The sequence below is a fragment of the Filicampus tigris genome, chromosome 9 (genome assembly GCF_054856515.1).
Source record: "Filicampus tigris isolate MCC_2025a chromosome 9, RoL_Ftig_1.0, whole genome shotgun sequence".
In the NCBI taxonomy this organism is placed as follows: Eukaryota; Metazoa; Chordata; class Actinopteri; order Syngnathiformes; family Syngnathidae; genus Filicampus; species Filicampus tigris.
In genome coordinates this window covers 25112455-25139125 of record NC_141225.1, presented here as the reverse complement: position 1 = coordinate 25139125, position 26671 = coordinate 25112455, and the positions used below count along the sequence as shown (strand labels likewise).

The 26671-nt window shown below is 45.3% G+C and overlaps 2 protein-coding genes across 2 annotated transcripts; both read left to right on the top strand.

The window, feature by feature from the left end:
• The first annotated feature begins 1471 nt into the window (after nucleotides 1-1471).
• ccndbp1 (cyclin D-type binding-protein 1) lies at nucleotides 1472-12346 on the top strand. The gene is made up of 11 exons (XM_086040220.1): nucleotides 1472-1645; nucleotides 1999-2058; nucleotides 2132-2211; nucleotides 2301-2382; nucleotides 2826-2922; nucleotides 2992-3065; nucleotides 5254-5330; nucleotides 5616-5875; nucleotides 6181-6241; nucleotides 9740-9786; nucleotides 12045-12346. Exons 1-11 carry the CDS (start codon nucleotides 1555-1557, stop codon nucleotides 12151-12153), a joined length of 1038 nt encoding a protein of 345 aa, XP_085896346.1. The 5' UTR covers nucleotides 1472-1554; the 3' UTR covers nucleotides 12154-12346.
• A 158-nt stretch (nucleotides 12347-12504) lies between these two features.
• On the top strand, nucleotides 12505-25929 carry tgm8 (transglutaminase 8). Its single transcript, XM_086040219.1, has 15 exons — nucleotides 12505-14597; nucleotides 16563-16736; nucleotides 17111-17359; nucleotides 18399-18517; nucleotides 19209-19337; nucleotides 19406-19583; nucleotides 19700-19835; nucleotides 20281-20390; nucleotides 20749-20864; nucleotides 20934-21060; nucleotides 21271-21422; nucleotides 22230-22404; nucleotides 23362-23525; nucleotides 24858-24991; nucleotides 25379-25929. The coding sequence occupies exons 1-15, from the start codon at nucleotides 14573-14575 to the stop codon at nucleotides 25524-25526; spliced, it is 2136 nt and encodes a 711-aa protein (XP_085896345.1). The 5' UTR covers nucleotides 12505-14572; the 3' UTR covers nucleotides 25527-25929.
• Nucleotides 25930-26671: the final 742 nt, after the last annotated feature.

Sequence of the window (26671 nt, the reverse complement as noted above, 5' to 3'; positions counted from 1 at the left end):
ATCTGTCTTCCACCAACACACACGCACACACGCACGCACACACATACACACCTCCTTCTCGCCTCTGTCTACTCTCCCCGTCTCCTGTTCCTCCTCAGTGAACTGGATGCAGTTGCCTATTACAAATGTCCTCTTTGGGGGAGGAGTGCACATCCATGCACAAAAGAAAAAAAATGGCATCACACATTTCAGCTACAAACAATCAAACGTGTTCTTGCTCTAACCATAGATCAATGAAATCCATAGTGTGTTTGTGTCAGTGTTCCATAGTCGATAACATCAGGGGGTGACGTAATGGATGACTTGGTTGACAACACAGTGGACAACATGGTGAGTGATAGGAAATGGCATCCAAAGTCAACAAAGCAACATAGTGGGCAACATGGTGGATTGTATAGTTGGGAATAATAACAGTGTGGGACATCGGGGAAAACAGTGGATCACAAAGCAGGACACGGTGGACGACATAGTGGACGACATCGTGGATGACATACAGTGGATGACAAAACTGGCAACAAAGCGGACAACATGCTGAAGTGGATGAGGTTGTGGGCAACACAGTTGACCACCATGATCCCTCCTCCACCTTCTTCCTCCTCCTCCGTCTTCTTGATTCTCCTTCGTCTTTTTCCTCTTTCCTCTGCCTTCCTCTCCTTCCATCTTTCCTCCCCTTCCCTTCCTAGTATCTCCCTCTTTCTTCTTCCTCTCTCCTGTCTACTACCCCCCCTCTTCATCTACTTGCTTTCCTCCATCTCCTTTCTCCACTTCCATCCTTTTCTTGAACCTCCCACCATGTCCCCCTCCATTCTCCTTCTTCCTCCTCCTCATTCCCCTTCCCCCTCCTTCCTATTCCCTTCGCCCTCTTTTCCTCCACCCTCCTTCCTCTTCCTATTCTTTTCTCCCTATCCCTTTCCTCCTTCTCCTCATACAAACGCTCCACAATAACCCACCCAGCCTCATTATTGAGTTGAATCTGTCCTCTCGACACACACACGCACACACCTGAGAAGAAATGAGTGAGAAAAAGTTTCCAAGTAGACAGATGGAGGTCGACGAGATGTCTATGCTACAGTGAAATACATCATCATGATGGAAATATGCTAATTCAGAGTAGCGTAGACATGCATATATGTATTAAGAGTGACATTAGTTCCAAATATGACGATAAAATGCTTCATTAGAGGTGCAATGGTGCATAGACATGAAATGTGATGGTATTTTAGAGGCCTGTATGCATGAACTGTTTTGGTGCTTTAGATATGTGCAGACATTCAAATATTATGTAACTATGGGACGCAATTCGAATAAATAGAATACAGTGACTTGATGCAAAGAAAGAAAGAAGGCAAGTACGACGTTTGTGAACGTAGCACAATTCTTGACCACAAGATGTCGCCAAAGCCATCAAACGGCCCTGTTGTACTCCAGCTTCCGGTTGTGCTTCGTCTTTACTGGTCCGTGCGTCATACGCGCCGTCGTGCTGCGGCTGCCAAACCAACGTTCCACAACAACACATCTGCTGCTGGGAACTTGTTGGCTGAGGGGCCCGCCGACATGGATGCGCAGGACAGCGCGGCGCAAAACGTCTGCGTGACTCTCCGGAACCTGCTCAACTCCGTCCAGTGCGTCACGGCTCGGGTTCGAGGTCAGTTGAGCTCTTTAGCGACGCGCCGAGCTAAAAAACAAAAACCCAAATGTGCTAACATTAGCGTGCTTAGTTAGCATCGTCAGAGTCGCTGGCGTAACGCGGAGCTAAGCGCTGACGTGACTTAGGACCACACTAATGTGAGGTTTTGCAAATGATAAGTGTCAACTGTAAAACGCAGCCAATAAGGTTAATGCGATAGCCACACAACAATGGTTTATATTCAACAGTGACAGCCCTTGTTGTTGACGTAATGGAAAACGGTGGGCCGGATTTTTGGGAGACCCGCTTATGCGCTTTTGTAACATGGAGCTCAACTGCTAACGCTAACATTTGTGTCATTTGTGTCCCAGACGGAGAGTCCAATGAGTCGGACGGTGACTTCAACCTGTCCAACTTTTGGGACACTTTGAGTTGAGTACAGCTGAACCTACATGCTAATTATACCCATTCAATTCTAACGCTTATGCTCATGCCGTATTTCAGACCAGGCGGTGAAGGCGGTGTCTCAGGAAGCCACCAAAGTCAGCCTGGCTTTCTCCAAGCCACCGCTGCCGTCACAGCAAGTTAGTCAGCGGGACATTTTGAGATGGTGTGACGGGATCAGCCTGCCTGCGACCAACATTTTTTGGGGGGGTTGTTTTCTGTCCCGCAGGATGGTGAGAAGCTGGCCGACTCTGTCCTCAAGAGCGTCCTCAGCCTCTCCACCGTTTATTACTGGCTTCCCAAGAGCCGAGGTAACTCACGCTAAGTGACACCATCTCCCGCTTTCGGTTCTGTGCCGTAACAGAACATTTAGTTGCCTTTGCGGCGACGGGGGAGTGGCAATAAAACGGGCCAAAGGATGTCAGGGTGTAACGTATGTAGGTGTCGGCCCACCTAAGATACTACCTCCAAAGGCGGAAAATTGACAGATTGATGTTGTCTCCCCGTCCCATGTCGACGCCATTAAAGGAAAGCTGCAATTTGTACATTATGTGCTGTAGCGACGGGTACCGCCACAGCTGTTCCAGTACTGCAGAATGGCCTAACACGCAGGTGTCGTCCTGCCACTGTTTTGGTTGCGACGCCAGGATTTTTGCTTGGTCGACTTGGTACCCCGCCGTTCTGTGTCGGTGAAGACTTGTGGGAAATTGCCAGGAAACGTTGTGCTCCGCTTGATTCACATCATTTGTGTCAGGCGTCAGTCTGCGTCAGCAAGTCCGAGACGCCACCGTGCAGGTTCTGGAGGGGCTGGCGCAGCTGCTGGAGGTCCTACTCACGTCCCCGCTACAGAGGTGCACACTGTGACCAACAAAGAAGGCTTTCTGTTGGGGGAGGTGAAGACCTGACTTGTCTCCTCCTAGTCTGACTCAGGAGCAGCTGACGTCTACAGGAGGCGTGTGGTCAGCATGTGACCGCTTCACCCGACTACCTCAAGGTTGGTTAGTTAGTTAGTTAGTTAGTTAGTTACTTATTTAGTTAGTTAGGGTGCATCTACCAGCCCACCTACCCAACCTATTGACCAACCTTACCAATCTATCACCGCTATCAACCAAGCCAGCTTCCCATGTCTACCTACAAACCTGTCAGTATTGAAAAGCTGTAAGTCCGTTAATATCTTCAAATGCATGTATAAAAACATGTTAATAAATAGTTATACAAAAGTTGTATAGTTACATATGCTTAGCAAAATTATGGACAAAAATGATTGGCCTGTAAAAGTACATCTGTGGGTATATGTATGTATCTGTAATATATATATATATATATATATATATATATATATATATATATATATATATATATATATATAATATTATATATATAATATTATATATATATATATATAATATTATATATATATATATATAATATTATATATATATATATATATAATATTATATATATATATATATAATATTATATATATATATATATAGGCTTTTTAAAGATCATTAGCTGGCTAATTTACAATTTGAACCCGCTGTGGACACGCTTCAAATGCGCCAGTAGTACTTAGCCAACGTGCGTGTGATTACTTGCATTGCGAGCCCCGGGCTGGATTTGTCGTATTGTATAATTATTGGGTCTAACAGCCAGCCAGAAGTCGTAGTCAAGTTCCTTATTTATTTTCCACACTTCCCTTCCTTCCTGGCCTTCAAAATAAAAGCATACCAGCAAATCACTATACACAGCTGGTTTGCTATGGCGTATTTCCGGAAATAGGGAAGAGGCCAGAGAAGTGCATGAACTCCACCTTGATGTGGCTGCGTCAGCCTTGAGTCAGTGCTGCGCGCAGCTTGAATATACTCCCAAAAACAAAACAAAAAATAATAATAATAATGATAATATATATGCTCGTGGACACAACTTGTTTTGAAACAAGTCTGGGGGCGTCGCTTCAAAAAGACAGCGACCACAATGGATATCGTGCCTGCTACAACCATAAAGGGACCGAGATGACTTAGACGATGCGTTTGATTTTATTGCGAAAACGATCTGGAAGGTGGCGGCTAAGGGGCAACGCCGGTGAGTAGAAAGAAGCCTAAAAAGAAGCCTTTCGCCGAGTAGGCTGGGATGAAATTTTGCCGCCTCGCGAGCACGTCACACGCATGAGGGCCGATTAGTGGGCCAGACGGACTAAAATCCACTTCCGGCCATGCTTAGTCCAGCCATTTTTAAAAAAAATTGTCAGCTAATCCACCTATCTTCCTGTCGACTAGGGAGAGGTGCGTACTGTATACCAAGTATCGGTATCAACCTGACACCAGCCTTAATTCAAGCTATCGGGTGCTTGTGAAGGCTGCCGACATCAGCCACCGATACACCCCCCCCAAAAAATGTAACATTGAAAAGTCATCCAGCCAGTAATTGGCGCTACACTGCGGCAGTCTGAAACACGGGCGAATCGTCATGTGCATCAGAATGGTCATTGTGCTCATTGAAATGTTATGTATTTAAGTACGAGTGGAATCGATACTTGATGCTACTCGGAGAGTAGTCAAGAAAGATTACTTGCGCTGGCATTAGTCTGAAAACAAAAGCGGTCGGTGTTGATCATCTTTATTCTCCACGACCTACCCACCTTCCTATCATATATTTCCCTGTCTACCTAGCTGCCTTCCAACATTCACCTACACTCCAGTTTACCTAGTCGACCCACTAGTCACCTCGCTACTACCTATCACTCATCAACCTCTTTAGCTGCCTTTCTACCTGCAGATGTGCAAGCTAAGTGCACCTTTTTACCCATAGCGGAGTTTCTTCATTACCTACATATCTCTCTACCCACTTTCCTATCCGCCTACCCCCCTATTTATGTAAAAAAAATACCAACAGTACCTATTTACTTGACTACCTACCAACAGACTTCGCTAGGCACATACCTCCCAACGTACCAACCTGCCTGCCTCTACGTGCTGACATGCTTCCCATCTACTGCTGTACCTACTTTGCTACTTAACTCAGTCATTGCCAGACATTTTCAGGCCCCCTTTTATCCTAACGTTTGAAAAAATGGGGAAAAAAATGAAAATAAGTTCCTGGGATTGAATGGCCAGACTGTGAAAAGACAAATAAATACGTCAACGGCAGTGAATGAGTTGATAGTGCTCTTTCCGTTCCAGACAATAAGGCTGCAGTGGTAGTGGTCCTAACCGGCCAGAGCGGCATCGTCAAAGACGCCATCGAGGAGTTAGAGCAGGTACCGGCCGCTCGGACGCAACCCTTGTTTCGGGGGCGGCATAGCTCAGTGGTAGAGTGGTCGTCTCCCCACCGAGAGGTTGTGGGTTCGATCCCCAGCCATTGTGACCGTGTCGAGGTATCCTTGAGCAAGATACTGAACCCCCGGTTGCTCCTGATGCTGCGTCATCAGTAGCTAAATGAGTGTGAAGCGCTTTGCGTACCAAAGGTAGAAGAGCGCTATACAAGTGGCCGTCCGTTTACCATTTACCGACGGCCCCGCGCGCCGTCGGCGTCGATCGGCCAGGCGCTGTCCGAGGCCCACGACCCGTTCGGCGAGGTCCTGGATGACGAGGAGGACGGCGAGGAGCCGCGGGGCAACCCAGACGCGTGCTGGTCGGAGCGGGACCGCCGCCTGGTGGCCGCCTGCCAGGGGATGATGAAGGCGGCCGCCGCCTGCCTGAGGAAAACCACGGCGGCCGTCAGGACCCACGGGGACGCCCGGGCGCCGCGGAGCGTGGCGGAGCTGGACCACCTGCTCGACGGCGTCAAGGGAATCAGCCCGGGGTACGCACACACTACCTGTCTAACAACCGACCTAGCTGTCTACCATTTTTTACCAAGCCTCCTCCTTCCTACCCGCTCACCTACGGGTAAAAGTACCTTACCCCTGCTCGTTTTTTTTTGGGTTGCCTCATATTGCGTGGCATGTGTCAGCACCGCTTTGCTTTTGTGCCGAGGTGCCAAAGTAGCAACAACAAAAATGCTGCTCGTTAAAAAGGTCTCGTCTTCACACGCCCACGGTTGTAATCAAAGACGACAAAACGGGTGCGCACAAACATGCTTGTCATCTTACTTTTATTTCTTAACAGGGTTGATGACCTGGCTTTGTGTCTCTACCCACCTGTGGACTACGACGGGGTGGACAGTCACGTAAGTCCACGAGACACACACCTACCAAGGCGCACGCTATCAAATACACACACACGCAAAGAAACACAAACACACATACAGAAAACACACAAAGACCCTGAAATGCCGAACACTAAAACAAAAGAAAAACATGCACAGATAAAGAAAGATGCATGTGTATACACACGCACTGCACTCTCTGCGCTCACACGCAAACATGCACGACCTCACACCGACACATGTACTCAAACGGACACGCACACAGAGACAAATGTGCGCGCGCGTTAAACACAATCACAAGTGCACGCCAAAACAGGGACACATACACACACACACGCGCACCCGCCTAAACCCAAAGTTGCATAAGACACACAACACACGTCCACCTTCCAAAGGTATGCAGGTGGCTCGCCGTTGGGATTTTTACGGTTTGTCACGTGAGCATGAGCGATAGAATTGAATCGACCTTGATGCCGTTATCAACCGATTCTCAAGACGTGTTTTTTTTTTTTGACATTTAAAATATGTATTATTTTCCTTCAAAGGTGAAGTCAAGTCAAACATTTTCTCCACAATATGTTGAATGTGGCCCCACTAGTGCAAACACGATATTCTGACAAATAGTCTAATAATAATCATAATTATTGGTAGGCCTTCTGCCGACTCTTTGTCGATCCGTCACAGCGAAGAAGGAGCTGTGCCGAAAGGCAAAGCTCTCGAATTTACGGGTCGATCTCCATTCCTCCCCTCACCTACGAAAGAACGAGATCTCGTATATGAGCGGCCCAAATGGCTTTCCGGGCTCTCCCTTAGAGATAGGCTGAGAAGTTGGATCATCCGGGAGGGACTCGGGAGTCGAGCCGCCGCTCCTCCACCTTCAGAGTGTTAGCCTGAATAATAACTGGGCTTGTATTTTGACTGGAGACCTTTTCATTGAGCAACCGCTATCTCCACATTCATTACAACAAGTGAACTCCCTCCGACAGTGTCCCCTCTATCTGCCTCATCGACACAGCACTGCCCCCTGGCAGTGTGGCATGTAAAGGCTATCACTTCAAATAAAACAACACAGAGGAGCCAGCTGAGGTGGCTCGGGCACCTGACTAGGATGCCTCCCGGACGCCTGCCCGGTGAGGTGTTCCGGGCACGTCCCAGCGGCAGGCAGGAGGCCCCGAGGACGCCCCGGGACGCGCCGGAGAGACGTGTGTCTCCCGGCTGGCCTGGGAACGCCTGCGGATCCCTCCGGAAGACGTGGCTGGGGAGAGGGAAGTCTGGACTTGATGATGGATGGATGGATGGATGGATGGATGGATGGTAGGTAGGCCCTGACGAAGGCCGATCGAGGCTGAAACGCGTAGGCATTTTTTCCAACTAGCCATGTTAACATAAAGGCCTTTTAACTCAGAATCACTTTGAGTGCCTGAGTTTCCTGGTTTTTTTGAAGTCCTGCGTTGATCCCTTGACTGAAGAGCACAAAAAGATCTTTTAGAGAAAACTCAAAACGTCCGAGAAGCACCCTTGTATGCTTTGATTCCTTAATAATAATAATAATAATAATAATAATAATAATAGTTTGATCCCTCGCAGGGGACCTGTTTTGAGTCATGTGACATTCGCGAGCTGAGCTGTGATTGGTCCTCACCCGATCCCTGAGCGACTGTGATGTCATTTTCAGTCGACGGCAAAATGGTCGCCCCAGAGCTGGATGGAAACGGATGCATTTTGCTACTTCTTTCCGATCGCACCAACGCAAAAGTCATCAGAAGGCCGTCTTTGGACGAGCGGGGCCCGCACACAACATGTTGTTGTCGACAACATTTTGGACTTGACTTCCTCGTTCAGAAAACGGGCAACACTGAACGCAGAATCGTTTTGACCTTGTTTTGCATATGGCAAGAAAGAAGCCGGGCGGAAGGCAATCATCATCGTTAAACAATGACTGCAGTCTTAACCACGTGCTGGAAACTTTTAACCCGAGGCATTTTTTTTTGTGATGTTAAATTGTCTGAGGTTAATTTAAGGTTGGCATTTACATCCAATGGCTGTAAAATGTTGATACAGCACTGCTCAAATGCCAAGGTTTTTTTTTGCCTTGTACAAAGATGAGAGCAAATCGAATCATTTCAAAACACTGTGCTCTAGTACACCTAAATTGACAAGGATGTGGTTGCACAAGTGCGCACACCCTTTTTCTAACTGTGTATGTATTCAGCATGGACCAGTCACATTCATGTCAAATTGGCTTTAGCACACACCTGCCACCATTACGAGTTCCTCTGATTAACCCCATTTCAAGTTCAGCCGTTCAGGCTGTGCAAGCACATTTCACTTCTTTGTACTTCCCCTCTCTCAAGGATAAAAAAAGAAAGAAAGAAAAAAACATTTCAGTTGAGTTGCATTAATGGCTCCCATTTTGAAAGGACTTATCTTGGTCTCCTTTTTTGTATCACAGAAACATTCCTTTTGAATAGGTCGTGTGCACCACGGTACACGCTTCGGCAAAATTCCAAGAGCAAGCACCAAATTTCACATTATCTGCAAGTTGATTCAAATCAACGCTGAAAAAAAAGAGGGTAAAAGAGATGAACCAAAAAGCAAAACTTTGGAATCATATCATGTGCTTCTTTTTCTGAGGGGTGGAGGGCCCCTTTTGGTTTTGATAGAAATCGAAAATCACATTTTTGCAAAAAGAAAGCATCTTACTTGGCATTTCCGTCTCATTTTATACTTGCGTGAGACTTTGTGATGACATGACAAAGACCTCCTGGAAAGAGCTTTTCAATCCAAGTTCAATTTTCAATTAGCCTGTTAATGTCTTCATTAAGACACATGAACTTCGAATGCCCCAAGTACAAAAATATCAGCTGTGACCTGGACCAGAAATTAAAAAATACATTTTCTTCACTTGACCAAAAAACGGACAAGTCTGTTTTGCATTATTTCAATGAGAACAACTTGGAACGGGTTGTGTTCCACTTTGGAGGTTCCACTCTGTTAGAAATGACTACCAGCAGAAATTTCCTCAATTCTTCTAAACAATAGAGAAAAAAAAAAAAGACAACCTGAAGCAACTGCCTGGCTGGCTTGTTTTTGTTGTTGTTGCATTGTTTGATTTCCACACCGTGACGGGCCAACCAGGGCAGGTTGCTGCACATCACAGTTCATTAATCATCTAGTTTGGCTGATTTGTGACAAGTCAGTCAAAAAAATAAAAATAGATAAAAAAATCGACTTGCACAAACACACACACACACGAGGGTTTCAAAAGCAACAATTTCAAGATCATTGTGTCCAATATGAAGCCTGAAAATCCAAATCAGTGCTCAATAAGAAGTCTGGCAAACATTATGGGAGATTGTTGTCACATGGAGGAAAGAGGCAGAATTGCCAGACATTTCCGCACCTCACTCAGTGTTCCAGTTTTCTTCTCATCTTCTCATCCATTTTGCAACCCGGGAGATTGTTGCCACTTGTGGAACGTGAACAGTCAGAAATGATAATCGTCCATTTTGTCTGCAGGTGACTAAACTGGCGGCGCTTTTGAAGCAAGTTCTCGCCATCATCAGGTGAGCGCCACTTTTCTACTTGTTGTTTCTTTTTGCCATGAGCGAAGAGATTATAAAGTGATTATAGAATGTCTCAGTCCTCTCCCATCCTGCGTTTGAACTCTTTGGCCTCTTGACTTTTTCCTAATTCAGTGTATAGTTCATTCCCGTGGTGCAATTTTACGGTATTAACCAATGAAAATAGTTGCGAGTCATGACTCCTATAACTGCGGCGTCCCAGTCCATTTGACGCCTCTACTTAATCCGACGCACGTTGTGCTGGGATGTCGGCGCCGTCGGGTTTCTGTAGCAACCAGCGGTCGCATTGAGAAACGCTGCTGGCCACCATGATCTACATAAAAAAATCTTAGAAAGTAGAGGAGGCATCTGCTTCAAAATATTGACGAGTCTGAGGATGAATTGCTTGGCTGACACACAGCCAGTCGGAGTAAAAAAGTCCCACAGGAGAAGGATGAGCCATGTCGTAAAACGGGCTGTTTCACGTGATGGTCATGACCTTGTGGGTAGTGCATACCAGACGGTCGAAATAAACCAAATAATGAGCTTACGTGGTGCTTGCTGACATAATTCCCCTATGGGAAACAAAAAGTTCCGGGGTGCAATGGGGACAGAGTCGTTCTGTGTGCCGTACTTCCCGCTGACTTCCTCTCCTTCGAAGTGACGTGCAGTCAAGCAGGACAAAATAGGCGCTCCACCAATTGGTCCTCATTCATTTATATGACATCATTTACATTAAAAGACACTCGCAACAGAATTGTAATAAACAAAATAGCTTCATTAGACACTCGAGCGGCGAGTAATCATCATTTTAGTCGATGAGGTCATTGCCAGAGCGCAATCCGTCAAAATGACAGCGCTCGCAGTCCAGAGTTTCAAAATCCTGGCAGTCCTAATGTTAAAGGGGAAAGAAAAAGGTGCCACAAATGGTATGAAGCAGTGGTCCCCAATAGTGGTGGGTGATGTGAACTAAAACAAAATATCGCAATATTTTTTCAAAAACTCTTAACGATATTTTGACGATATTCTACCCCCAAAAATATTGTAAATCTGCACTTGCGTCACAGAACAATTCTAGGTGTACGGCGTTTGTCAACAACGGCTCTTGTTTATGTTTTAAAATGTGCAATACATCGTACAACAATACTGTGGCTGAATTTAACAACGACGAACATCAAATGATGTCTCGACTATATATGGGGTTTTTATTGATTTTTGTGAATATTTATGTGAATTGATGGTCTCCTCTTATTCCCCAACGACAGAAAGTTTAACCTGCTCACATAGAGTCATGTTATGTAGATATCGTCGTTAGTTATGTTTCGCAAACGTGTCCTGTCTTTGACAACGCTACAGTGTATTTGTTGGATCAACTCGGCCAAGGTTTTCTGAGCGTGTATGTTTGCTTTGCTTTTCTTTCACGTGCTTGTGGAGTCGCAGTTTTCATCGTAAGCCACGCGGTGGGTGCGTGGTGGAACAGATTTGTAGGCGAATTGCTCTTCAGGGCCAGCGTTTGGCACTCCTGACAATGTTATTCTGACCCATGTCGGTCTTGTCCAGCCCGGATCATTTCCAGGCTAGGGACGTGGACTTGCTATCAAATGACGTGGCTGAGACGGGACGCGCCTCCCTATTTCAAACAATGTTGCGTTCCCTCGGCCGCTGTCACAGAGTTCACGTGACCGAATCCTGCCCCCTGATTCGTCAAAGGAGGATTTCGTCACGTTCTCCTTCATTGCGGCCATCGATGGACATGGTGGTCTTTTCTTTTTGAGACAGTATAAAATACTCGATGGTGTAAAACTGCACACCGTGACGATGACGTCGATGGCGATATACATCGCTAACCATTTTTGCGTCACGGAGCAGTTTAGACCAGCGCACGCTTTTCACGGAGCGGCAAGCCTTCGCCGAGCGACCTGAGGCTACAGCTGCAGCTGTTGCTGACTTGCTTTCAAATTGACGTTGGGTTGACTTGAGCAGAAGCTGTTTCCAGTCTGATTTAAGTGGCGCTGATGTAAGGATCCAAATCAGGCCAGGTAAGAAGTCAGCCAAGCGTACTGTGTACAGGTGTGAAGGCAACAGCATATTTGTGGGGGAAGCCAAATATTTGGGTGTGTTTGATTGAGATGGTTGTGGGTGCTCGGAACGCTGCCAAACGCTTCCAGCTCTAACTGCCTCATGACAATTCCGCGCAACAGTGATTATGCTTTGATTATCTCTCATCTTCCTGTCTGTAACTTGCCCCACCCCCAAACCAGGTCCAGTCACATCTGTGGTGAAGCCGAACAAACCTGGGTTCAGTTCTTGGATGGAGCCGTGGACCACAACCTGCAAAAAGCCAAACATCTCGTTCAGCTGGAAAGCTAGTTTGTGTGTGTGGGTGTGGGCGTGTGCGTGTATGTGTTGTGTGTGTGGCACATTTTAACTCTTGATTTGCAACAGAGTGGAAGAGATGGTTCATTAGCATCTGCTGCGCATCTCTTTTTCGATTTTCAGGCCTCCCGATATTTGCTGAGTTTCTTTGTCAGCTAAATAAATTCATTTTCAACATTTCACCAAATTTAGTGTTGATCCTGATGGAATTTCACATCTAGTTGGAGTCGATGTGACGCGAAGTAGGGCTGGGCGCTATGACTGAAAAGTATATCACGATACAAGTGTTTCATATTGGTCGATATCGGTATATATTGACATTTTTTTCCCTTTTTTTTAAACTATTGAAAATAACGACACGAAGAAAAATACATTTAGGTTATGTTGTATTAATATAATACTTAACCTTTAATAAGAGGTCAATGTAATTATGAAAGAGTGAAATAAACCTGTCGGTATAAAGGTGAAATAAACTCCATTTTAAAGAAAAAAGGGGCCTGGAAGCGCTTTGAAAAACTGTCACAATCAAAGTATGTCATATCAGTCAATATTGATAATGATTGATTTTGTTTGAAACCTTACCTTTAAATAACAGTTAACCGTTTTTTGGTACATCGTTATGTCGTGTAATGTGCAGTTTGTCCTCCATCAGTGCATTGTAAATGCGTGTTTGCATTAGGTCTACCCCAAAGCAGTTGTTGACACATACATTAGCCTTCATTCAATGTTCATCCAATGTAAGTGAACCAATACTCTCTTGCAGTACATACACCATCGCTGACCAACCGTCTTAGGACTACTTTATCTTTTTAGCGGGCTCATTACTGCCATAGTCCGTTCATATTTTACTTATTTAACCTTGAGTGCGATGCCGGTGTCGGATAAGGCTAACTACTGCTAGCATGTCAAAGACAAGAACTCCTCTACTTGTACACCATGGCTCCATCCACGGGTTTTTAATAGGGTTATCGTGCACAGTATAATTGAATTGTCGAGTGGTCATTTATTTGAGCAAAGTTACGGCGCTGGCTCGCCGGACGCGAGCATAGCGCGCGGCCGCCGGGCCCGCGAACGTAGCGCAAGGCCGCCCAGCCCGCGAGCATGCTCCGTTGAGTAAACAAACAGCTTCTTCTCGTTGGTTTAAATGCTTCTTCCTCTTTGGTTTAAAAGCGGCTCCTTCTTTGGTTTAAACGCTGCTTCTTCATGTTTGGAGGCGGAAGCGCGCTGCCTACATCACGCACCATGCTGCGATCGGCTTTGTTTTTCTTTTTTCCATTGAACCTTTTATCGATCACGTGTCAATCGCGATACATATCGATCTCGAATAATCGGCCAGTACAGAATTTTGGGAATTCGGCCCCCGAAGCCAGTTCCACTTGACAACATGAAATTTGGTGGACATGAGTAGAGCCACATGCAAAGTCACGTCCGAACAGACAGGAAGTCAGCCACATTTGTTTGGCTACCATTTCTGGCCTTTTCTAAAATTCAATCCCTGAAACCAGTTACCCAGAGCAACGTAAAATTTGGAATAATCGTCTATAATGAGTTGAGACAGGGAAAAAAAAGGCTCAAGAAGCCACTCCTGAAAAGACACAGGAAGTCCGCCACGTTGGTTTGAAGTGAAATTTTTAAGGTCATTTCCAGTGATCGACAAGTATTTCCTCCAGGGACATTTTTCAAATTCAGCCCATGGAGCCAATTTGATTTAGCGACATCAACTTTGGTAGACATGTCTATCATGAGTGGAACCACCAAAAAGTCTCAAGAAGCAATGCCTCTAAAGACACAGGCTGCCTTCCACATCTGTTTGAAGCAAACATTTGAGGTCACTTTGGCCATTTCCAGCCATTTCCTTCATGAACAAACCTCTCTTGCTGGACTTAGCAACATGGAATTCGATAAGACATGTCTATCAACAGTAGACCCACAAAAAGGTCTCAAGGAGCCACGCCCGAAAAGACACAGGAGGAGGTCATCCCCGTTGGTTTGAAGCGGACATTTTAGGGTCGTTTTGGACATCATCGGCGGTGCTTTCAAGACAACGACCAAATTTGAAGCATGCGTATTAGACGGGTTGAAGATCCCAAATTGCGGAGGATTTGAGTTTTGGTCATTTCGGCTGTCGACTTGCCATTCAACACCAAGCTTGACGGAGGGTCGCGGCCTATTGCAAGTGGCACAAACGTCTTGTGATGGCAAGCATTGGACTGGGAAGTGAGACAAGAGCGTGTCAAGTCAACATCGCTTGGTAGAAAGCCACGGGGTGTGATCGGAGGACATGTGGAGCAGCAGGATGTGTTGGAAACCTGTCTGACTGGCTCCCGGGACGCGATAAATAGCTGCCAGGCTTGTTGCGCGTCGCAAGTATTTCCAGCTCCCACCGAGTCGAGCACCGCAGCGCCGTGCAAAGATGAGCTTCCTGGACAACAATTCGGGTGAGGCCAAAATCATCTCATCCAACTCATTTCTGTCATTTTGCAAAATTCAAGTCAGAAATTGGATGCACCTGCGCTGATTTGGTCAAAGTTCAGCAGCTGCCTGCAATCCGTTGATGACGACTTACCGTCAATGAGCGCAAGTGTCAAATTCAAGTCGGTTTAACTTTGGGCAGTCTGATGGTCATATTTTAACTTGCTTATTTTTCATTGCATTTGCACTACTCACATTTTCATGTGCAAATTTAATGGGATTGGCAGGATTCTCGTTTTCCACATGTTCACTTGATGGACTTTGCAGTACGCTATATTTTAACCTTTGCAACTTTGGGGGGGATACATTGTGGTTGCAATTACAACACTTTGCTTTAGTGCAGGGCGGCACGGTGGTCGACTGGTTAGCACGTCCGCCTCACAGTTCAGAGGTGGTGGGTTCGATCCCGGCTCCGGCCTCCCTGTGTGGAGTTTGCATGTTCTCCCCGTGCCTGCGTGGGTTTCCTCCGGGTACTCCGGTTTCCTCCCACATTCCAAAAACATGCATGGTAAGTTGATTGGATACTCTAAATTGCCCCTAGGTGTGATTGTGAGTGCGGATGTTTGTCTCTGTGTGCCCTGCGATTGGCTGGCAACCAGTTCAGGGTGTCCCCCGCCTACTGCCCAAAGACAGCTGGGATAGGCTCCAGCACGCCCCGCGACCCTTGTGAGGAGAAGCAGTACAGATAATGGATGGATGGATGGATGCTTTAGTGCAGTAGTCTTAATTTAACTTGCACCTTCCTCAATGAAAGGCTGCAAATAACATTTATCTCCTCAGATTCTTTACCAAACCATTTTTTGGGGCCACCATCAAATGTGTACAGTAGCGCAATTTCTTTTTCAACTATTTGAGATTTCATGGCAAGATCTGGTCCAACCTATTTTGGTACCTCTTATCTTAGTGACGAGGCGGACTTGACCCAAAGGCAAGGTGACTCATTTAGATTAGTTGGAAAAACACACAATCACACACACTCGCCCCCAGACACACACACACACACACACACACACACAGAGCTACTCGATGATTTCAGCCTACTGTGAAAGGCAGTGCTTTGGCGCTATCAAGCAAGCCCGTGCAAACAATTCTTGAACACAATGGCAGGCACAGCAGAAGGGGAAGCACAATCAAGTCAATTCATGAAGAATTCAATCATGATGATGCACAAATGCTTCCCTAATTTTCGCCCCTTTAATGAATTATGTCATTTCTCTGTGGTATTATGAAATACAATTTTAAAGCGTGCTATTTCTCTTCTTAAAAAAACATACAGCAAAAGTTTTTGGGTGTTTTTTGGAAGGCCCAATTGACATGGCTTTTTTTCAGGCCACTTCCGACATTTAGGTTATAATAAACTTCTGATTACAGATTAATTGGCCGATTAAAAAAAAAATATATATATATATATATGTATATATATATATATATATATATATATATATATATATATATATGTATATATATATGTATATATGTATATATATATATATATATTTATATATATATATATATATGTATATATATATATATATATATATATGTATATATATATATATATTATGTATATGTATATGTATATATATATATGTATATGTGCATATATATATATATATGTATATGTATATATATATATATGTGTATGTGTATATGTATATGTATATTTATATATATGTAATATCTTTTTGGGTCACTTAATGCTTACAACAAAGATGATTTGATTGTTTTTACAGAGCTTTGTCCTTTTTTATTTGTTTAACTCTGCAAAAATTGGCCGATTTATATTGGATGAGGGGATGTTTGACTGTCCTTGTTTTCATCATACATTGCGTAAATGTGCCGAATTTAAGTTTCTGGAAGTATCTGGAAGTATTTTTCCACCTGAGGTCGGAGAAACTAACGCTTCTATTTGTTGCTTTGGTGCACGTCAGTGTTTAAGGGCGTGGACGTGCACGCCAAGCACAACCACGAAGAGCATCACACCAGCGAGCTTCCCGAAGATCAGCTGACCATCCGCAGGGGGCAGGCCTTCAAGGTCACTTTGACCTTGGCCATGCCTTTCAGGCATGGCCTCGATTCCCTCGTCCTCAACGCCTCCACCGGGGGTAAGCGCTCGCTCGCTCGCTCGCTCGTCAGACGAACAACTTTACTGATGAATGTGTGAATTTGCAAAAGTTCATTAAAAAAAAAAAAAAGTCAAAGCGAGTCAGATCATCAGTCATTTTCAGAAGAGAACGGCTAAATTGCTGCAGTTAATGCATTATTTTAATAGCTTTTTTTGGGGTTTTTTTCCCATTATCTCCAGTTTCGCTATCATCAATAACCTCATTATTTTATGAGATAAATTCTAAAAATGAATCAATGCATTTGAGTGAATCAAGTTCAGGAAGGAGGAAAAACCTGCTAAACTCGGTTGGGTAAGTAGATGACGTCAAGCAAAGTAATCGAATGCGCACCACCATGTCAATCAATCCAACAGGAAGCTACGCTTCTGAGGAGAAGGGCACCGCGTGTCGCTTCGGCATCCCGGAAGCGGGCGGCCGCCGGGCTTCGGCCAGAGCCGCGTGGACGGCCAAGCTGGACTTTGGCTCGTCGGCCGACAGCCTGCCGCTGCTGGTCACGCCCCCCGCCGACGCCCCCGTCGGCCGCTACACTTTGAGGGCCACCCTGTGGGGGCGGGACAAGACGGTCACCACGCTCGTGTTGCTCTTCAACCCCTGGTTCTCTGGTATGGTCCTCAGCCACTCGGCTTGCTAGCTGCCATCTACCTCCTTGCATAGCTAGCAACCTAGCGACCTGCTTCGTACGGTACACCGCGGTGGGCGGTGCATTTGGGATGTGGGCCTTCAAGTGAGGACTTCAAATCCACTTAACCACGATCACGTCGCAAAAGAATCGACACAAACGCAATATGAGTACAGCAATTTCAGGACTATTGAGTGCAGCCATCCATCCATCCAACCATGATCTAGACCGTTTATCCTCACAAGGGTCGCGGGTGAGTGCAGCCAGTAAATTTAAAAAAGACAAAAAACTGCCGCAAGCGTACATGTTGTAACATGACATTTACGCAGTAAGACGTTACGCAACTTGTAATGAACGTGCGCATGGAAGTCACCCTTTCATACTCGCCTATTTTACGCTGCCTCAATTTGCTGCATAATCATTAGGATTTCTGGTGTGCAGCAAGGTTATAATCATGAACGGACAGAATATCTACAACTAAAATTGGAAATGCATTTTTGTTCACAAAATAAAAGCCAGGTAACACATCGCCAGGCAAGTTGACTCTGTTCAACCAATCAAAGGAAGGAAAATTGCAGCCGCCCGTCCGAGCTTGAAATCGGATTGTTTTAAAAAAAAAACAAAAAAAAAAAAACAAACAGCCATCAGTAGTGTCGGTGTCATGGGCCAGCATTTAAAAGTCATTCTATCCCAATGACATATTTTGATGTCATTTCACAATGCTTCGGGAACAGTCTGGCACCGCGTGAGTTCGGGCACCGACACCCTCGGGCAGATCACCAGACGCGGCAACACATCCAAGCTGGGATCCGATTGGGCCCCAAAAAACAAAAATAACACGCATGACTAGATGATGGGCAGCCAAGACAAATAGGGAGGAATGAAATAGGGATAATAGAGGCTTGGAAATAAATGAATGCAGGTTGTAAATGTATGTCAGTTTTTCGGCCACCAGAGAAGACTTGGCACTGCGTACATTGCTACATATGCTGTATTGGATGGCTTTTTCGTGGTCTACGCAGGAGACTCGGTGTTCTTGCCAGACGAGCAGGAGAGACGGGAATATGTGCTGAATGAACAAGGAGTCATCTACAGGGGAAGTTCAGATTACATATCACCTCTCAACTGGGACTTTGGACATGTATGTCGCACGCACGCACGCACGCACGCACGTACGCACGTAGTGTTGTTTGGTCAATATAGTGTAGCCCACCTAGTTTGCTACCTACCTTCCTGCGTCGATACATAGGGTTGCGCAATAGTCCACTTCGAATTGTGATCTCCCGATTTTGGCAGCCAAGATTGAATGAACCCGATTGTCTGTCTGCAATGTTTACATTTAAAATGCAGACTCAGCTGCGCGTCTAATCAAGTTAGAGTAAGCGCTTCAAAAAACATCCCCAAGTCACGTCAAACGTGTTCCTGCAACATCAAACGCAGCGGCCCAAAATGCACCCAAGTTGGAAGAAAACACAGGCACATTCTACGCTGACAATTTCCTTCTGATCGATGACTAACAATCACATAAATGTTATATTCATTTGCTTAGGAAAAATGGACGGAAACCGAGCTGTGAATTGCAACTTCACTTTCTGACTTAGCTAGCTAGCAAGTTCTGTAGCCACTTACTTGACGTTTGTTTTGAGTGTGAATCTCGTCCGGTCCTTCTTGTCCCTTCTTGTCCCTTCTTGTGCCTTCTTGTCCCTTCCTTCCTTCCTTCCTTCCTTCCTTCCTTCCTTCCTTCCTTCCTTCCTTCCTTCCTTTCTTCCTTCCTCCCTCCCTCCGTCCCTCCCTCCCTCCCTCCCTCCCTCCCTTCCTTCCTTCGCGTGCAGTTTGAAGAGGACATGGTGGATATTTGCTTCAATGTCCTGGACAAGAATCTGAACTACAAAAAAGACCCCGGCAACGATCTGGCCTCCCGCAGCGACCCGGCCTACGTGGGCCGCGTGGTCAGCGCCATGGTAGGTCCGGGATGGGGAGGGGTAAAGAAAGCGCCGCATGTGTTGACGCGGCGCTCTCGCGCGTCCAGATCAACAGTCCAGACGATCGCGGCGTGCTGATGGGCAACTGGTCAAATTCCTTCGAGGGCGGCCAGTCGCCCTCCCACTGGAGCGGCAGCCACGACATCCTCTCCATGTGGAAGAACAACAACTACCGCACGGTCAAGTACGGCCAGTGTTGGGTCTTTGCCGGCGTCATGTGTTCAGGTAGCGTCGGAAGGCGTCTTCCTGGCGCGCTTCTTGGAGCCTCCCTCGCCACGATCCGCTCGCCCGGCGCGTTGCCTCCTTGTTTGAGTTTGCGGGCCGTTTGCCTTTGCCTTCAGTCATGCGTCTGCTGGGGATTCCCACCCGCGTGGTCTCCAACTTCGTTTCGGCCCACGACACCGACGCCAGCCTCACCATCGACGTCTACCATGCCGACGAGGGGGTCGAGCACAAAGAGTCCCAGGACAGCATCTGGTCAGTGGAGGGGGGGCAGGGGGGGAACAGGTCGTGTGTGTGTGTGTGTGTGGGGGTGTGTGTCTGTGTGCTCCAAGGTTGTTTTTGTGAAAGAAAACTAACAAAATAACAACAAAAATTCATGAAGGAATTCAAATAAAAGCAAAAGTATTTAGCGCCAGATGACGCTGCTCCGAGCCGACCAACTTTTTTGTTTGTTATACCTTGGCTGGCCCCCCTACCTTGGCCTCTAAACTCAGCCCGAAAGGCAATGCGACGTAACAAGTGCTTTTCTTTTTTGGTTGCCTTCAGGTCATCTATCTATCTATCTATCTATCTATCTACCGTATATCTATCTATCCACCTATCTATCCATTTTTGCGGGGTCGAGTGTCCTCAAAGTGTGTGTATGTGTGTGTGTGTGCGCGCGTGTGCGTGTGTGTGTGTGTGTGTGTCGTCCCATCAGGAACTATCACGTGTGGGTTGAGTCATGGATGAAGCGTCCCGACCTGAAGGCCGGAGGCAAATATGACGGCTGGCAGGTTTTGGATGCCACGCCGCAGGAGCCCAGTGCTGGTTAGGCCTCCGTCGTCATGTCGACCTCAATGAAAGTGCGCGAGTCGAACAAAAGTATTGGGACACTTGTGCACCAGTGTACTGACTGGAGTGACACTCGGTGCAGTGAAGGCCTCTGCCAAGGCCGCTCATTCCAAAGACTTGCGGAAGCCCCAAATTGTGTTTATGTGCTAGATAGGGAGTTAGTTAGTTCCTCCCTGTGGGTCGTCGGGCGGGCTGCCAAAGAAGTTCCTTGACGACGCTGTCCCACTACTTTTGCAATCATACGGTAGATTCTGTACCTCTCGAGCTTTTATCTTCCCGATGCCTTGTTGCCATGACGACTTTTGGACTTGATGACCGGCTTTCTTTGGCTCAGGCTTGTACCAGTGCGGCCCCGCCTCTTTGGTGGCCATCTTGAACGGCGAGACCGAGCTCCCGTACGACGTCCCCTTTGTTTTCGCTGAGGTCAACGCGGACTGCGTCAACTGGCTGGTGAGGGCGAGCTTGAAATTTCAAAGTCGGGATGCACTCGTGTAATCGCCTGCCTGCGTGCGTGTCCAGACTAAAGCCGACGGCACCGACTTGAAGATGTTCTCTGACACCAAGCGAGTTGGTAAGAGCATCTCCACCAAGTCGGTGGGCTCCGACAAGCGCCTTGACATCACCAGGTCCTACAAGCACAGGGAGGGTAAGTATCCTGCATACACACACACACACACACACACACACACGCACACCCATACACTACTTGTACACTCGAACACCATCACACTCCCAACAACATACACGTCACACACTCACACAAAACACACTTGCACCACACACAAACACACACGCCCCCACACCCAAGCCACACACGCGCACACACCTGACGCACAGATGTGCCGGCGTGTTCCAGGCTCGGAAGCGGAGCGCGGCGTGTTCAGGTATGCCATCAGCGACAACAAAGAGGATTTTCCGGACCGGAATCCCGACAGAGGCACCCCGCAACCGCCCACGCCGCCGCCCCCCCCGCGCACCCCGCCGAAGCTCACCATACGCTTTGATGAGGTTTGGCTTTCACGCAGTTGCGCCACTGGTTGCTTCGCAATGATTTGCTGTTACGCCCCCTCAGGAAGAAGAAAATATTTCGCCGACCCCCCCCGCCCCCCGAAATGATCCGCCATGACTATAAATTGTATAATTTGTAGATTGTTTTTTAAAGTGCACTTCTGCACAACATTGTGTCACTTGTAACATGTAAGAAAACAAAAACAAAATAATACATCTGCTAAATAACTGTATTCACTTTTTTTTATACTCCCTAAGCACACTCTGACAAGGAGAGCACTACTGCCACCCACTGTGGTGGATGTACAATTACATTTTATTCTAGTACGGCAAAAAAAAAAAAAGAAAAGAAAATTGGGTGATTGATCGGTTATCACCATTTGATTCTACCATATATCAGCCCTAAAGAAAGTCCGTATGGGTCAGGCTTTAGTTTTCACGATTGACTTTTGCGCACATTTTCAACGCGATTTGTCGCATCTGTGTCGTAATGGAAAACCAGCATTTATCCGCATTCAACTTCCAAATTGGAAAATCTTGCCTGATTCTCTCACATTCTGTTGCGGTGCCTTTCACACAGAGCAACGTACGACCCAAAGTATTCCCTTTCAGGCAGCTTCCATTCCACTTCTTTTATGTCAGCTGGCAAATTGATGGCTTCGTCCCACATTTCACACAGAACAGTGACGGACGATGCCTGTCATGTGAGCTGCATTTCGAGTATAGAAAATGTGAGAGGTAAAAAAGAAATTGTCAGAAATCAGCCATCACACGGGACTACTTTTTTTTTTTTTTTTTAAATGGCAGGTGTCGGCACCGGAGTACGGCAAGGACGTGCAGCTGAGGCTGGTGCTGAGCAGCGACAGCAAAGAAGAAAAGAAGCTCAGCATCCGCATCAGCGTGGACGGGATGCACTACAACGGCACCTTTGTCGCCACCATCCAGTCCGAAGTCAAGGAGGAGACGCTGCAGCCTTACCGAGGTCAAACTTTTAAAAACGTAAAAACGCCTTTTTGGCAAATGCCACCAAAAACTTTTGGACGGCAACAAACCACATCGAGTCATACCTCAAATTAAAGATCTCGGTGTGGGATTTACAGAGCTGTCTTTGTTTTGTCAATATGACCTAAAAATTCAGAGGGATGGTCAAAATAGTAGTTTGGGGAGGGAGGGGGGGAGGGAGGCAGGGAGGGACGGAGGGGTGTTTAAATTTGAGTAGATATGTCATGTTTTTGTCAATATAACTTACATACGTCATGGCCAAAATATTACCGGTAGTTGCTTTTGGTCAACTCTGACAAGGACCCCAAAAAAATAAATTGCAACAATCCACATGAAGTTATGCTTGAATTTAAATCTTCTAATGTAAGATTTCCACATCTTTTTTTTTAAATTATTATGAATACGCCCTACAAATCCGGAAACTGTGACCAAAACATGAGATTTTTGGTCAACTTTTTTCTTTTTCTTTTTTCCAATAAACCGCAGCGAGTCATACCTCAACTGAAAAGCTTTTTCAGCTCCGTCATGATTTTCTTAATACACCCTCTTATGATGACACAAAGACCAAAACTTTTTGGGGGGGGCGTGGTCTCATTTGACTTGTGTCAACTCAGTTCGGCTCAGAAAAATGATTTGCAACAAACCACGTGGTGTCATACCTCAAATTAAAGTTCCAGAAGAGGACTTTTTCAGTTCCGTGATGATTTTGTCAAAACATCTTTATAAAATGAGCAAAACATTTTTTGAGGGTCAAACCTGATGAGGAACGGGTTAAAAATATAATTGACAAACCACCTCAAACCAATACGTCAAATGGAAGGTCTGGGTGAGAGCTTTTCAGAACTGTAATTATTTTGTAGATGTGTGTCTTTTTTATGATGACACACTGAGCCAAAGAAAAAAAAAAGAATCTTTTTGTGGCTGGAAAATGTTGCAGAGCTGTCGTTGCCCATCGTGATCCCCGTGCGTTTGTACTACAAGCACATGATGTACGCCGACAGCTTGAAAGTGTCGGCCGTGGTGACGGACAAACAGCATCCCGACAAAAACTACCTGGCGGAGGACGACGTGATACTGCGCGACCCCCCCGTCAGCCTCACTGTAAGTTCACCACACCCAAATTGCCTTTTCTCCTCACTGTTTTTTGTTTGTTTTGCCTCCTATAAAATACTTTTTAACCATTCCGTTAGGTCGGCATGTATTGCTCCTTTGTGTGACTTTGCTTTCTGTTTTAAGTCCTGCCATCCTCATTGTGGATCGCCTGCATGGCGGTGAAGATAATACAGACAAAAGATTGTTTTAGGGCCGCAGGAAATGGGATATGAAAAGCAAAAAACGTACATTATGGGTATGTTTTTTGGAATAGAAAAAAATTATGCTCTGAGGAAAACAAAGTTGTCTTCTTGTTAGAGACCAAAAATAATGATTCTATGAATATGTTTGACTTTCGTTTACAAAAAAGGTGATTCTTTTTTTTGTCCTCTATGACAAATATACAGCTTTATTATCATAATATCACTTTTTTCTAGAGAGTGCACCTTTAGATTTGGAAAAAAAATCAACTTAATTCACATGAAATTATGATTTTCTTTCTTTTATATTTTTGCCTTGGTTGTTGTAATATTACAACTTTTTTTTCTTGAATACAACAAGGTCGTAACATCACCTTTTTTGGTATATGATGGCATTTGTCCCAAAAAATTATAAAAACATAAAAGGACAGGATGCAAAAGCTTAGGTTGTTGAAAAAAATGTTTTCTCCAAATATTATGACTTAGAAAAGTGTTATTATTTTTTCCTTGTCTGAAATACATTTTTATTGTCATAATGTTATCACTTTTTTCTTTTTTTAAATTTGGGATTCAGAAAAAAATAAAACTCTATGAACAAGTTACAACTTTTTTTCTCTGCAAAAAAAAACATTTTCTTTGGAAAAAAAAATACAACGCTGTTGTAATCTCACTTTTTTCTTAGATAACATGACTATTCTTGTAATGTGATTCATTTTTTTCTGAAAAGAAATACAACTTTATCGGCATAATATTTACAACTTATATCTGGGAGGTGGGGGGGTTGTGTAATGGTTATATTCTGACTGAAGGAAAAAAAAAAAAAAAGAAGAAATAATCCTATCTTTGCTCTTGTAAAATTCTGACTTGTTCTGGGCTCAGTCAGCATGTATCACTCCTCCCTCTTTGACTTTGGGTTTGAGTGCAAGTCCCGCCTTTGTGCACATTCTGACTTTCCCATCATTGGACGACATGGACGTCAATCATGACAGCAGCACAAGTGACTAGTCGCGATGTCACTCAGTATGTGACAACGTTGACGCGCATAACAACGCTACAAAAAAAGTGTTTGGAATTATTTGAATTGTCATTTAGGACACATGATTACATTTTTCTCCAAGAACTTCATTTGCGTGTGCGGCAGGTTTCCGGTTTTGTCCGGCAGCACCAATGGACTTCAGGAGAAGTGATCTTCGTGAACCCCCTGCAGGAGACCCTGACAGGCATGACGCTGACTCTGTCGGGAAACGGACTCCTGCGGAATGAATTGGAATGCAGGTAACGAAATTGGAATCGGAATACAGGTAACGAAATCTCTCGAACCTCCGCCAAGGCCGCGTGAAACTATCAAGGACAAGGAGCCTGTGCCTGAAACTGAAATCAAATCAGCCCCTGACACCAGTTTCTCTAACTGATACAAAATTGGGTCGACATGTTCATCATAACAGGATGCACGAAAGAGTCTCAAAGACCCATGCCGGCGATTGAACAGGAAGGCGGTCAGTTTGGTTTGAAGCAGCCCTTTCAACCCCAAACGCACCTCCTAGAACGTTACAAAAATTCAGCCCAGCATCCCAGTTTCACCAGTCGACACGGAATTTGGTTACATTACACACATAAGTAACACCGTCTTAACATTTGAACTTTGTTCTCTTGTCCCCTCAGACTTCCCAACTTGGCTCCCAACAACCACATCCGCGTCCAGTTTGAGTTTCTCCCGTACAGGATCGGCATGAAGATGCTGGTGGCTGACATCCACTCGTCCGTTTTTAAAGATTTCAAGGGCTTCTGTACAGTCAATGTCAGACCGTGAATCATTATCTTTGATTTTTTTTTTTTTTTTAAATGCTCATGCTCTGATCATGCTTACGTCGTTTTTTGGTTTTTTTATATACCAGTGGGTGCTTCATTTCATATAACAGTGGTGCTTTTATGTAGTTTTAATTTTCAAGTGCAAACGAGCAGAACATTTCCTGCTTTAGGTGCTCACCTGTGCCTTTTACACAAAACACGTAGTGCTTTTTGCTTTTTCTTTGGTGTTGTATTTGTATTTTGATGATGTCACCACAAGAGGGTAGCATTATAGAGCGGGAAATGGACATTTTACTTTCTACTAATGAGTGGTTTACTTTTTTTTTTTTTTTTTTTGGACTTGTACGACAGTCAAGAATGTTTTAGGCCTGTACCTTGAATTAAAGCGCTGAATATGGCCATGATGATTGATGGGCGTGATTTTTCACTTGACATGATTACCTGGGGGAACCTCAATGAAGAAGCTTTCCTTTGATTGATTATGGATTGCTTTTTGTTCAATCGGGTGCCCCCTTCAGTTGAAAAAAAAAACATTCCACAAATCAACAACTAGCCTTACCGTGTCTGTTAAACGTCAGACATAAATTACAATGCACTGCACAAACAAACATCCACACTCACAATCACACCTAGGGGCAACTTAGAGTGTCCAATCAACCTACCATGCATGTTTTTGGAATGTGGATGTGGGAGGAAACCGGAGTACCCGGAGAAAACCCACACAGGAAGGCCGGAGCCGGGATCGAATCCACGACCTGAACCGTGAGGCGGACGTGCTAACCAGTCGATCACCGTGCCGCCCCCAACAAAAACATGATTTTCATTGTTACATTACCTTATGATGGCATATTGGTCAAATAATAAAATATATGGCAAGTCCTCAACATTACCTTAGATTTGAGGTGCCGCTCAATGTGGTTTGTTGTGATTGGATTGTTGATATGCTTACGTCATCATATTAAGACATTTTGACAATTTAGTGGCAGAAATGGCCATTTGAAATCAGTAGGCTACCTTAAATTTTAATAACGCGTCGATGTTTCTTGTTGCAGTTAGATTTTTGACATGGTGATTGGTTCAGCAAACACGTTTTTTTGTCATTGTATGAGGTTGGATAAAACATTTACTGATAGCCAAAGTCAAGTC